We start from the raw sequence: 14,579 nt of genomic DNA on the forward strand, positions 1-14,579 counted from the left end.
AGCACAGTGCTGACACTAGATAGCAGCGATGTACTTACTGGAACTTGGCTTGACAGAGGGAAGCCACTGCCTGGGCTCTTCTTTTTGTTGTTGTTGTTATTATTAGTTCCTCCTCCTCCGCTGATAGTGCTGCCACCTGACATCTTACGCTTCCGCCGTTTGTTTGGCGCCTGTCTTGATGGCTCAGCTACAAGGAAGACAAGAAGACAGACAGTTACAGATACATTTGTTATGGGTTTATGTGGTTGGGAGTGTGTTTACTTGTTGTCTATGTTGTTCACATACCTGGTGGCGCCACCATCCTTTGCCATTTCTGGAAGAGGCAGGTCTTGAGGCAGTCTCTGGGGCTGAGGCTGTATGTCTTGTGTCTGGACATCAGCTCCTGCATGGGCTCCAGAATCACACACAGCTGGAGGAGAGAACAAAAAGAGGCAACAGGTTAAAGATTACACAGTATTGAAGATAATTAGAGATGCTTTGATAGATAAAACACCATCATCAGCTGGTGTTCCGCTAAAATTACGTCATCTATGACTTGAAATTCTCAGATCAAAAAATAACTATAAAATACTGGAAGCAAAAACATAAACATGACTCGAGTGAGGCCAATTTCAACACGTCTACCACTTCTACATTTGCAGTAACTTGTAACCAAAAACATTGAACCTGCAGTTCCAGTCCAAACAGAGTGGCCTTCTGTGTATGTTGGTAGAAAACAAGATATAAGTGATCATGTATATGCATCATCATCATAAAAAACATTGCTCTCCAGTGCCAGCATTGGTCAAAAACTCTGCCTCATCGAAAACAAAGTCCAAAATTTTGATGTACTGGAGCATCATAAAGACAATCTAAGGCAACGTTGATAAAGCACGTTTCATCACTCTCAACAGAGTGTCATTGTCATGTAAAATGTTTAAGTCAGGTGCAGCTATAATTTGGAGACGTCGAAGTTGCTGTGTCTTTGTTTCATAATAGCTCTTAGTTAACCATGATTGGACCAATCTAGACACACTGTACAGGTGCAAGACAGGATTTAGATTTGCTGTTTATAAACTGATTTCAAAACCGCAAAACTGAACGTGAAATGGTCACAAGGTAATTTCAATTAAGCTTCTGTTGTTTTCAGTGAGCTCAGCATTTTCCCTCTTCTCTTAAGGCCCGAACATACTCGGGCGGAATGTACGATGAACGGACTCAAAGCGGACGTCCGCAAGCCCTGTGCGCACAAAGCTTAGATTTTATGACCGCGCGGACTCCGCTCCGTGCACCAGTGACTGCTCGGCATGTATTTTTCACATCGTGGGGATTTTTCACGGACAATTTTACAGGAAACTACAACGCGTAAGTGCGCTCGACTATGAAAGTCCGAATGACTGCGGACATTCCTCGCGGAGTCCGTTCTGCATACGTTCCACCCAAGTATGTTCAGGCCTTTAGGCTGTTGCAACAAGCAAAATGTTCTGCTACATCATAAGTAATGTAGGTCCATTTCAGCCAATTGTTAAAACCACTGTCTCATAAATTAGTCTCATATTCCAAAACAAATCCAATAGCAAATTTTTTAATTACGTCGTGGTTACAACAGTATTAGCCATGCTAATATTATCTCAGCATACACAAAATGGAACCATTAGGGGCTAACTATAACGTTTAGTTAGTTGGCACTGTGGCTGAGGACTGAGGAGCTCAACTTAAGTTGTAATCGTCTGCAAAATAGTGATGTTACTAACCTGAAATGAGTAATCCCAGAGCGCTTACATCAGTGACATCATACAAGTGTAATTTAGAACAAGTATGCTAGCTAACATTAGACTCCATGTAAATTAACACCTAACATTACATCTAAAAAGCACAGATTTTTGCCTAAAGGTGACAAATGTTCAAGATCAACATCACTTTAAAGCTAAGATGTGTGCCTCACTCACTCGGAGGTAGTTAAGGGTGGAGTTCGACAGGCCACATCTTGTTATATTTTTGGACAGCTGGTCCAGCATCTGTGGGTCCTGGGCCTGAGGAATCAACAGGGGACAGATTACAAAGCAGACACTCACACACATTTATCATATAAGTCCATGAACTACATGTAGCCATTCCCAGTCCCGCCATATCCACTCACATGCATGGCCAGTATACTGCGGGGGATGAGTTCACGGTGTTGTCTGATGCTGAAGTGCCACGTCTTTATCCTCATCATGTCGTCAAACATGAACTCCAGGTACAAGCGTCCTTCTACACAAACCTGCAGCAGTTCAGAGGACAGCAGAGACAGTTAAAAGCTGCACCGCTGCCCACAGATGTAAAGCAAACATTACATGTTCAACACTAGGGTTGTGAGTCAGGGTGATCACATTGCTTAGAGGGGACCTATTATGCTCATTTTAAAGGTTCATACTTGTATTTTTGGTTACTCTAAAACATGTTGACATGCTTTAATGTTAACAAAACACTTTATTTTCCTCATACTGTCTGTGCTGGATTGCCTGTATTCACTCTCTGTCTGAAAATCTCTGTCCTGGAGCAGATGACCAGAGGAAAAATGTCAAAGGCTGATGTCAGCTTGTCTATAAAGTAGATAAAACATTGGAAACCGAGTATTCAGACAGTCTGAAGCCTGCCGTTTTTGCTCACAAGGATTACTTTTACATACGTTTACCTCATTAACTAAAACTTTGGGCCACATTTCATATAAACATCCATCACTGTAACATTACATATATATGACAGAAAAAAGGAAAAGCATAATAGATCCCCTTTAAGAAAGGCTTACAAATGATCAAGCGGCTTGCAGCCATCTTGTAAAGAGGCTTAGACTTGGGTTTCACTCCACAATGACCCTTCAAAAATATAAGTAACTATGTGGTAAGGTGAGAAAGTTAACAACCATTTAGAAACAACTTCAACTGGCTTTTTTAAAACATTTGTTGCACACACCACATTTCAAATTTTTCAGTTGTTTTTGTGAAATTGTGTGCATTGCTTCTGTTAAAGAGCCACAAGCTGAAAGGTTTCTATTCAACTATATCTACGTACAAGAGTTATTTTCTAAGCTGGTTTTTCAAACAAGGTGGGGACACAGTAACAGTTCAAGCTACAGACACACACCTGTGTGAACATGGGCTTTCCATTCTGGGTGACCATGGTACACTGATCACAGTCAAGGGAGACAAAGTTATTGTGGAAGGACTCCTTGGGATGTTTCAGCACATAGTAGAGCTCAGTGGCGCCGCCCTCGAATATACTCCGGAAGTACCTTGGAATCAACGTCCGGCCAATTGCTTCAGGAGAAGAGAAAACACAACGGGCGTGAGACAGGAAGGAATTGGCAAATTACAGTATGAAGTCCATTTGTGACTGTATGAGGATTAAAGGGGCGGTTTATGGATGAATCAGAGAGGCAATGTGTTCCAGTGACTTACTGTAACGTTTGGGTCCATCCTCCAGACAGAAAGTAATGGTCAACATGGCGTCATCTTCAAAGAACTCCGTAGTAAATGCATCCCACCACAGGTTATCGCACTCCTACAGGGTGCAGAGGAGGAAAAAAATTAGTTACCAACACAGTTATTGGATCGTTTCTTAGTGTGCATGTGTGTTCCTACAAACCTCTGTCCAGTTCTGTAGCCGTTTGTTGAGTTCAAATATTCTGTAGTCTGTCTGGTTGCCATATGGTGTGTGCCTCCTGATCCATCAAAGAAAGACAGAGGGAGAAAACAGAAGGAGGACACGAGTCAGGAGCAGTTAGCTTGTGGCATTGTGAGAGATTCAAGCGAACTAAAAAACTCTTGTGGCTTTCTTTCCTTTTTTAACCAAAATTAGTACATATATATGGGAGTTTTTCAAATATAGAAAAACACGCTAAAAATAGGTGACAGGCTCCCTTCCCATTGCGAATAGAAGAGAGCTGTATACATGGCTCTGCTGTAGATGAGTCTGCCTTTCTGTTTGTTTTTGGTTTTTTTTTTTTTTTTTTTTACTTTTCTGGCGTGGTACGTTGATGTCACAAACACACCATAAAAACAGGTTGGTAAACAGTAAAAAGCAAAACGAAGCCCAAAGAAAATGTTTCCTATACATCTGTTACTTATTCTGCCGCTCTTTCAAACTCACTTCTGACTAATTTTGATCAATGTTCGAGCACTGCTTGACAGGAGTCGGACGATATTTTGTGGTGGTGGAAAAGGGGTGAAAATTAGTGTGTCCACAGGGGTGTCACATGTCCACTACTGCCAATTGGAGCATGCTGGAACTGATAAATACCTGTAACTACTGCAGTCATTTGACTGGAGTGAATGCTGATTGTGACCTTTCCCATTAAAACAAAAGCCAGATGTTAGTGGGTGTTAGTGAGGTTTTTTTTCCAGTGGGAAAGGAACTATACTTTTAAGGCTGTTTCACTACTAAGTTTAGCCTCGTCACAGATTGAATACAAAATCTCTTTTAAAAGCCAGATAAGAGCACAACTTCCCACAACCTTATCATTACTTGTGTTAATATTGCCACTTTCACACCAGCTAGAGATAATGGGAAACAATGCAGTCTTACCCTATTCCGGGCTCCAGGTATGTGGGAGGATACATCGGGGTGGGACTGGAGAAACAAGAGAAAGAGACATTATTACATTTAGCTATAGTGCTAATATGCCCTCCTCCAGGAGCTTGTCTGTCTTTACGACTCTGGGACTCGAGCCAAACATGGCACAAATTGGATGATACAAGGAGACAGTAAATAACAACACTTCTGTGATAAACACACAAACACACACACTCACCAACTGTAGCTGTTATGCTTACAGCAAGACAAGCTATGACGCACAGCACACAATCCTGCAGGGGTACACCCTCTAACTTCACTGAGCCACACAAGCCAAGACAAATCAATTTTAGTATTAAATATTTGCCTCAAACAGCTGGTCCTCAATTTGCACTTTAGTCACTGTAACTCCACAGGCATTTACCTGAATATTAATGTTGTATCTAACCGGGATTACCACATGACAACCATGTGGCCAGAGCATATGTACTTAAAGATGGTGTCTTTATACATACAGACAAGTCTGAAGAAGTGCATTAGCTCTTAGTGTCACTTGTGGATGTACACCCAAAAATGAACATTCAGCCATTATCTACTCATCCATATGCCGAGGGAGGCTCTGGTGAAGTTTTGGAGTCCTCACAACACTTGCGGAGATCCGAGGGGGGAGTGGGTAGCAGCACAACTGCACACCTAATGGCTGACGGCGACCCAGATTTAAACATCCAAGAACACATAATTGAAACCACAGAATATCTCCATAATGCTCGTCCGTAGTGATCCAAGTGTCCTGAAGCCCCGACATAAAAAGTTGTTTGGAAAAAACGTCATTTCTCTGTTTTTAGCCTCATTGTAGCCTGTAGCTCTGACTGCCTCTCTGTGGACCGTGCTCACGTGTGTGCGCTTGCACGCAAGACCAGCGAAAGCACGTGAACACACATGAAGGCGGTGCCCGTGTCTCACAGTCTCGTGCAAGCGCACACACGTCAGCGCAGTGTACACAGAGGCAGTTAGAGCTACAGGCTACAGTGAGGCTAAAAACAGAGTTCAAATGACATTTTCCCATACAACTTTTTATGTCAGGGCTTCAGGACACTTGAATCACTATGGACAAGCAGTATGGAGATATTCTGCAGTTTCAATTATGTGTTTTTGGACGTTTTAATCTGGGTCGGTGTCAGTCATTAGGTGTGCAGTTGTGCTGCTACCCACTTCCCCCTCGGATCTCCGTAAGTGTTGTGAGGACTCTAAAACTTCACCTGAGCCTCTCTCGGCATATGGGTGAGTAGATAATGGCTGAATGTTCATTTTTGGGTGCACTATCCCTTTAAGGGAGCCACAGTGTGTAGAGCTTTCTTCATGTTGTTTATTTGCCTGGATAGTGGCTGGCTAAATTACACGAGTAAAATATATTGGGTCAAACTTCCACAATTACATGAGATTTTATTACTGTATGCTAGCACTCAAATGTAACATCTGCTCCTTGAAAGTAACATTATGCTATTAAAGCACAGCATGAGTGTATGGTCAGTGCACCCGAATTGACAAAGACAACACTATCCTGGCTATACCTGGATTTTATCCATAACTGGTAAAACCTGGCGTCTGTCCTTAAACATCGAATTTCAATCAAACTATCCACTGAAACCAGTTTCTTGGAAATTGTGCAGCGTCTGAATTGCAATATACATCTTCAGTGTTTGTTCAGGACGTGTGTGAAGCGCCTGAATAAATACAATCAGTCACCGCAATAAAAATTCACAATGCAGCACTGCTTGTTGCTGCCACCATCTAAACTACTTTCTACAGTTTGCTGATAGGCCAGACTACCAGCTGCCAAGCCAAATCGATTACCAGTGGATGTTTTCCAGACTAACACACTGTTGAGGAAATTAAACTCATGATATTCAGGCTGGATTTACAAGGCTATGTAAACAGGGTATGCAATAACACAAACACCTGTCGAAGATCTTAAAAGGCTAGAAGTGCTGACTCCTCACCCAGAGCAGACGCACAAAACAAACAGAAAACATGCATAAAACTCACCCTACGTCTCTGTCCAGCATGGTGCCGGGGTGGAAAGGGGGAAAAGTGCTACCGTTGGGGGGCTCCTTGGGGGAGTACAGCTTGAATGACTTGGAGGAACAGCCTGGAAGAGAGCATAAACATTATTAATTTTTCTCTTATAGGTTTAGAAGTTGATTGAAATGTTGAGGTTTCCAGATAATAAGCAAAAGAAATTCATGCTGGTCTGACAGCTAAATTAAGTGAAACATAATGGGTCAAAACTGGTAATAAATGCTGTACTTATTAATCCACTAATGTAACGATCAACAGCATATTGTTGGCCCAGCTGTAAATAAAGGCCTACATTACAATATGAAAAAGAAAGGACATAAATGAGAGAACACGGTAGATGGTGTTACTACGCCCTAGGAAATTACAGTGGCACTTCTCTACCGATAGTTATTCACTTTTGGAGTGACACTTACAAAGAATGACTGTATCATGTGAGGGTGAAGGCACATGCAGCCTGAACTGGCCAGTATGGCCCAGTTTCAGTTGGCTGCACTCATTCGCAGGTCATCCCCAATACACCAGTCTTGTTTCATAAAGACACAACAACATGATGAGGAGGGAGCCTCCTGTAAACAATGCACTCCTACCACTCTCCTACAGAAACTGTTGCCCTCCATCTGGTCTCCATAAAAGAACTGTAAAATACCAAACACCAACTACAGACCAATACTGACTCTATTCACACCCACACGGAAAACAAACTGATGAATCTCTCTCACATACACACAGCTCCTACCGTTGTTCTACTCTAATTGCCCAGCTCTCCTATAAAGGCCATCCAGGCGTGCCGGCCTCTGGGTCACGACCCCTGCCGTCACCATGGTGAAGCCCCGCCTCATTAATGTCTCTCTGTCTTGTCTCTGCATATTAAACGTATCTCTGACACTCCAAGTGTGTGTGTGTGTGTGTGTGTGTGTGTATGTCTGAAAGAGATATATATCTAGAGACAGACAGGGAAGAATCAGCTTTAATTTAATGGGATGTTTTTAAGCAGGGAACATTGTGATATGAGAACACAGCAGCTATGTGACATATATTTCTAGTATACAGAAAGACAGTTAAGAGTAAAGAAGCCTTTCTTCCGTGATAAAAGGTTTAAAAAAAAAAAAAAGCAGACTTTTCTAATATTATGGATTCGTTTCCATGGTGTTCTTGCTGTATTCTGGTTTAAGATTTTACTGTAGGACCTGGTGATATGGAGACAATAAAATATAGTATTTTTGACCAAATACCTCAATATTGAGACAGTATTGCAGTGTTGACTTCTGGTGCTTTCACAAAATATTTACACAATGAGATTTTTTTTTTTTTTTTTTTATAAATAACCATCAGTAATGTGGATATAATGACAAAGTGGGAAAAGGCAAATAATAAAACACCTGGAAAAGTCTGGTAAGTTCAGTAAATTACATCACTCAACTGTAATGCAGCTTTTAAAACCAGGAAAAGACAACACTTATGATATTATGACACCCAAACTCTGGGACGATATCTATCACACTATCAATACAATATCGATATATTGCCCAGCCCTACTTTACAGCAACACTAACATGCAGATACCAACAGGCAGACTGCAGTGAGATGGACAGACAGCCTGGCCCAACACCAACCTTAGGAGGCACACAAATACACATCAGGTTGGTGTTCTTAAATTATGTCTGTATCATTTACAGCCAGTTGTTTCTTAAATAACAACCCATTATCTCTAAGGTGAGGAGTCAGGCCTATATCTCTACTGGTTTATATTCTACTATCCTACTGTATGTCTAAAAGTAGCCACATACCAGTAGCCTACCACAGATCTTAAAGACAAATAACAAAAAAGTTTCTTATCATGAGGATCACAGATCTTAAAATAAGATCTGCACCTTCAGCATGGGGATAAGAGGCCATACAGCCTCCATCCATTTGAAACCCTGCCTTCACTTTGTATAAAAACAAGTTGTTTACTGTGTGAGACAGCACTGCTATGCTATGGGCTGGATGCACCACCAGAGGAAAACAAATGGGCTTGATAAATAAATAAATAATCGATGGTTATGTGTCCATTAGTTGTTGAGAGCTCCATTAGCTCCTCTCCTCTCCTGTTAGCGGTTAATGACAGGCAGTCACAATCACATCAGCTGGACTCCACTTCCTCCACTGGGAATCATCTTCCTCTCTCCTTTACAAGTAGACACAGTGCACCATATACTTATTGTACATACACGTAGCTTCCTGGGTTGGTGTGATGGTGAGTCCACCCTCAGAGCAAATCTTATCTCAAATGTTGAGCAACACGGATGTCAGAAACATTGTAAACATTTGATTTAACTTTAACTCCAAACACAAAAATGATTTCAGCATTACAGTCTCCTCTAAATAAGAGTAACCTGTCGTGGTTTTGGACTCATGCCACTCCAGACTGCCACCATGATTGCTAGGAGGGACAAGTAACGTTAACGTTAGCCTGTCTATCCGCTATATTGACGACAGCTAAATACTGAACCATTAACCTGCGTTAGCAAACTTTTTGCAAAAACCGACACGAGCCTGGAGTTTTTATCAAGCTGTCCTTTAAATAGCCTTTTCAACACCTGTGTATATCACAACTTTAACAGCCGAAGTACATTTGACGTGGAGTTGTCTGCTTACAAAGGCAATTAGAGAGGCAGCCAGCGCATAATGCTAACACTTATCTGTTAGCTAGGCTAAAACGTTAAACAGGTGATTTCAGGACGCGGGTGAACTTCACTATATAATGTCAACTTCCATTCAGTTTAACAAGCCAAACAGCGGTGGAGACGTAAAATAAACACGACCAATAACCTCGACATCTTTTACCACCAAACGTTGACTAAATACAACACTGCCTCGTAGGCCTGCATGCCAAGCTAACGCTAGCTAGCCTGAAAACAGTTAAAGTTAGCTGGTGTTAGCCGTCTTGCTAACGCCTTAGCGTTAAATCCCTTTTCAGCGAGAAAGCACCAAAATAAGACGAGAAATCACAACCACGGCAGTTCGTAAACCACATTCAATTGCAACAGCAGCTACACATTGCAGTCAAAGTGTGTGTTTGGGCAAAGCGACCCCTTTACCTGCAAAGAAGTCCAATCAGAAAATTGATGTTTACAGATCCGTGATGATAGACCGTGTGTACGCTCCGTGCGTAAAAACGGATAGGCCCGCTGGACGGCGGTTGGCTGGACGCAACGTACCAACACAATACGTCCCTCTGAATAGGATCAATGAAAAAAATCTCCTCAAACCGCGAGACTGAAAGAGAATACGGCCTAAATTGCGGGAGTCGGTCGGTTATGTTTTGTCCCGCATGAGGCCTTGTCAGTGGGCTGAAGCCTGCTGTGGGTTTACATACGGACCCAGATGAGCCCTTTGTTCACGGGAGGACATGAACAATAGCTGTAGGCCCTCCTCCTCCTCTCCCTCCGCAATGCATTTGCTCCTCTATCCTCTGCCCAGCACCGCCAGCCGCCCTCTCCCCCTTCTTCTCCTCCTCCTCCTCCTCCCCCCAACTAATGCACAACTGCACATGAAGGTTGTCTGGTAAGCATTTTTTTCCCTTCCTTCCTCCTCCCTACATCCCATCCCTTCCTTGTAACTGACACAGATGAGAATTGGCCTAATGCAGCCGAGTGGAAGTATGTGTGGAAATAAACATCATGCTGACTGCAAAGTGGTTTTCATGTTTGCCTAATTAGTGCACATCAGCTTGCAGCAAGCAGCTCGGCTGAGACAGTGACAGCCAAGACCCCAGTCAGATGCACTACACACCATGGGTCCATGCAGGTTGATGATGCACACACAGCTGATGCAGCAGTCACAAGTAGATTAAGATCTAATAAATTAACTTTCATGTATGTATAACAGACCTGGGCTGTTTGCAATTAATTGTGTCTTTGAGTTTGCACACTGAACTGTCTCCAAGGTAAAGCAGTAAATCCAGCACCACTGGGACTCTCTCTCTCTGCATACACACATAAACACACAAACACAGGAAGCGCTAAGCCAAAAGGAGAATCCCATAGGCCTGTAAATCTGCTTAAATCGCCTCAAATTATAATCAGATATTCAGATCACAGCCAGTGAGGACTCACCCATATGGCCAAGGTTGGGATATAAAAAGAACAAGCAGTATTAGGTCAGTAGTTTTTCATATATTTTATGCAAGTGCATGTCATAATATTTGCTAATTTGATATGAATTATTTATCCCTAAAGGATGAGTGGGACTCCCAACATTTGGCAGGTGATCCCATATCAAGGTTCAGAAATTCTTTCCTTTCAAACACAGAAGTGCTTTCCCCCACCTCAATTATTTAGGGACATTGCAGCCACCAGCACGAGCGTGGTTCTGATTTATACGCTACCCATGTACACAGGGAGTGAAAACACAATGTTTCATTAATGATTTATTCACAAATTAAGCTGCTCCTGGGAGCTGCTCTGTGGAAATGGTTAACAGGCTTTCACAGGGGCTGCTGGGCATCGACACTGATAGGTAATATTATTACAACATATTTTAACTGTGTTTTGGCTCAAGCTGAATTATTTTCAAGGCACAATTTTAAACAGTATAACCTGCAGATAAAGTGTGTGTTCATGTGTTTATTTGAGTCTGATTCAAAAATCTGTACTCTAATCTGATTGTATGACCTGGATCAACTTTTTAAAATGTATTTTACAGATGATTCACAGGGTGCATTTCAAGGATCAGTTCCACAAGGTGTTGCAGCTGACAAATTTGGATGTTGTGAGCTTGATTAATTAGATTTTTTTGGTGAATTATTTATTGCAAAAGCGCACATTTAATTTCCAATTGCCTCTATTGCTTACGATGTTTATATATATTTTGCTTTAAAGAAAAGAGAGAAGAGAAAAAAGGAACATACTACCAGTAATACTGAATTTCCCCAAAGGGGGGATGAATAAAGTATGTATCTATCTGATGCAAAAGTATGACCAAAATGAAGATAAAAATATTAATAATGCATTCGTTAATTAAATACTCAGCTATATACATGATGAATGGAATGGCACTCATTTGATTTATCATCCATGTAATCATTTACTCCATCAGTCAAACATCCATTCACTTATTATGTCACTCCTATATCCACCACAGTCCAGTGGACATACTCCTCTCTAGTGTTTATTGTAATGTATTTTCTCCATCGTCTCTGATATTCTGACATTTCAGAGACAGTGAAGTCAGGCAAGGCTGTAAATCTGCGTTGAAAATTGGTGGAGACGTGAGGACTCAGATTAATAAAAGCATTTTTTAAATGGTCTCAGACATATGTGATTTTTTTAAGCAATGCGATGGGGGGAATGGTTTGAGGTCAGAGTAGATAAATATAATGATTCAGGGAAAAATGCTTACCAGGGCATCAAAAGGGAGAAGCCTAGGCTACTGGCAAGTGCATTGGTTTTCTTTTAGTATTAGGTGGAACACATATGAAGCACAAGGTCCTCTAAACACCTAATTTCCTGCATTCTGGTCATTTTATAGGCACCAATTTATGATGGAAATGTCCCCACTTATGTAAAGAAAAACACGAATTCAGGCAGGTGAAAATTTGAAATATAAAAATATAACAGAATATAATGCAGTAAGGGATCTGGTGCTGCTTTCAAATGTTTTCTCTCCTGTTGATCAACTTCTCTGATTTAATGTTATCCCCACTGAGTCAACAGACATGTAGTTTCCGTCCTTATTTGTTCAGAGAAGTAACTTCAATGACACATTCATTTAATCTAATTAATTTCTAAGCCCATGGACTTCAACAGCTCATGTGTTGTCATGTTCACAAGGAGAGAATGGAAAAGTTAGACATGGGGAAACTTCGTCAAGAATTTGTTAAAGTGATTGATTTGCGCTGCACGTTTTGAGGTAGTTTTAGAATCAGCAGGCCAGTGAGGATTTTTTTTTTTTTGATTATGTTATAGCTTTTACATTTTTTTGGACAATGCACATTTGTTTCCTCTGTATTTCACTGTATGTTTTCTTATTGTGCAAACAATCCTTTCGTAAAGCCTTCTCATTTGTTAGTTAACATTTCTTGGTTCAAGTTTCAGACCTTTTTGACAAAGCATGCTTTGATAGAGTTGTGAGGACATCCCAGTGTCCCCGATGTAAATGACATCTATGAGGCCGGGTAAAATGATCTTAATATTATGTTTACTTTTCTGGCCGTGTCTTATCAGCTGCACTTTTCTGCTTTCTGTCGCTGCATTCTGGCATATTTGCAGATCTTTTTCAGCTGGATGTTCAATCCTGGAACATCACTCCCTCACATTTGTAAAATGAAGACGACAGCTCAAACACACTCCTCTTTGCCGACTCTCGTGTTGGAAGAAATCTTGAGTGTGGTGTGAAGTGCAGTGCCTCCCGGAACCAGACATGTAGAGAGGATAAGCTGCTCTAAGGCCTGTCTCTCACCCGACCGGCAACAAAGATGCTCGGGCTGAGTTTATGTATATTGGTCTGACCATGGTAAGCTTGTGACATGAGCACTTCACAGCTCGCGAGGCCTCTGTCAGTCTTTTGGCAGCATCTTTGTGTGACTCCTACCAGGGGGAGGTGTCGCCGGTAGTAGCTTAGAGTGTCTGTTGTGGGTGACTTATGTGGATTTGCCTATCTTACATTCGCTGGCCCCTGTAGCCATGGCAACGCAAGCAGTCAGTGCTGTCACAACCGGAGCGAAGCTAAGAACCATCCATGGAAATGGACACACAAGGGTTAATCCTGTGTATGTGTGTGTGTGTGTGTGTGTGTGTGTGCCTCCAAAGCTCACCCATTGAAATGGTACATGACGGGGTTAATCCTCGCTGTGTGTGTGTGTGTGTGTGTGTGTGTGTGTGTGGGGTGATGGAGAGGAGGTGGGGGTGGGAGGTGTGTCAGGATAAGGCTTGAAGGGCTTACACACACCGTCTCTTTCGCTCTCAGGCATGGGGCAGGCCTTATCTACAACCAGCACCCCAACCAACGAATCACACACACATGCACACACAGTACACACACACACACAGTGCACACACACACAGCTGCCTAACCTTCACTTCACCAGCTAGCCTCATTTTCCAACTCACAGTCACACATTCACACCTAAAGCCATAAATCCATGTACAATAAGTGATTAAAGCTGGAGCGTGCGGTGGCTGAATAAACTCCCTAAAGTGCACTGTGTGATGTTTTCACAAAGCTTACACTTAAACCTACAAGTGCAACTTGTTTAATTCGCCTTTGTCAAAGTCACACAAAAAAAAGAAAGAGGGGAAGAGGGCTGAACTTGTACAGCATTTCTCTGAGCATCAACAAACCAGGAGATAAATCCAGAAAAACAATAAGACATTTTCTTTCTCAGCTGCTTTGATTTGTTTGACCTCAGGGGGTTTTGTTGCTGAATCAGCTATGAGGAAGACAACAAGGAAAAGGTCAGAAAGAGAGACTTACCTCCCTCAGTTTCAAGCTGTTCTGACATCGCCATTTTGTCACCCACACATGCACTTTCACATACTGATCTAACTCAAAGACTTGGTCTGTGTTTTCATGCCTCTCCCTCGCTCTGATATCTCCCATGTCCAGACTGTCAGGCTCAGGGGCACAAGGAGGGGGGAGAAGGATGCCTACAGTGTGTGTGTGTGTGTGTGTGTGTGTGTGTGTGTGTGTGTGGGTGGGTGTGCACGCGCCTGTGTGTTCATGTGTGTGTGCTCTCATGCATGTGTTGCCTGTGTACGTGCAAATGTGTGCAGCCTGCCACTTCCACTCACTAGTCAACAGGAAACTGAGCGGCACACACATCTGCCAGAGTTCTGATAACAACCGTCCCGGTCGCCCTCCCTTCAACACCGTCTTTAACACTGATCTGGAGACAGCCTGCTGTTGCTATGAGTGTAGAAGCGGCCCTTATTACACTGACCCCAGCTTACAGATGACAGTGACACCAGGTCATTTTTGTTTTTTCC

General features: G+C 42.2%; 1 protein-coding gene across 4 annotated transcripts in view; it reads right to left on the reverse strand.

Annotated features, from left to right (window-relative positions):
- Nucleotides 1–14,579, reverse strand: part of ldb1b (LIM-domain binding 1b) — a 33,616-nt gene that overhangs the window by 3,673 nt on the left and 15,364 nt on the right. For 2 of the 4 annotated variants that reach the window (XM_049572788.1, XM_049572786.1), the window contains 9 exons: nt 6,580–6,682; nt 4,546–4,590; nt 3,607–3,682; nt 3,420–3,522; nt 3,106–3,278; nt 2,120–2,242; nt 1,929–2,012; nt 286–409; nt 39–187 (listed from right to left, as the gene is read on the reverse strand). In XM_049572788.1, the coding sequence (XP_049428745.1) occupies nt 39–187; nt 286–409; nt 1,929–2,012; nt 2,120–2,242; nt 3,106–3,278; nt 3,420–3,522; nt 3,607–3,682; nt 4,546–4,590; nt 6,580–6,682 (980 nt within the window). Of the gene's footprint in view, nt 1–38; nt 188–285; nt 410–1,928; nt 2,013–2,119; nt 2,243–3,105; nt 3,279–3,419; nt 3,523–3,606; nt 3,683–4,545; nt 4,591–6,579; nt 6,683–9,692; nt 10,081–14,067; nt 14,204–14,579 lie in introns of those variants that run through there. The other 2 variants (XM_049572785.1, XM_049572789.1) reach the window with 2 other exon arrangements.

Source organism: Epinephelus fuscoguttatus, linkage group LG3 (assembly GCF_011397635.1).
Source record: "Epinephelus fuscoguttatus linkage group LG3, E.fuscoguttatus.final_Chr_v1".
In the NCBI taxonomy this organism is placed as follows: domain Eukaryota; kingdom Metazoa; phylum Chordata; class Actinopteri; order Perciformes; family Serranidae; genus Epinephelus; species Epinephelus fuscoguttatus.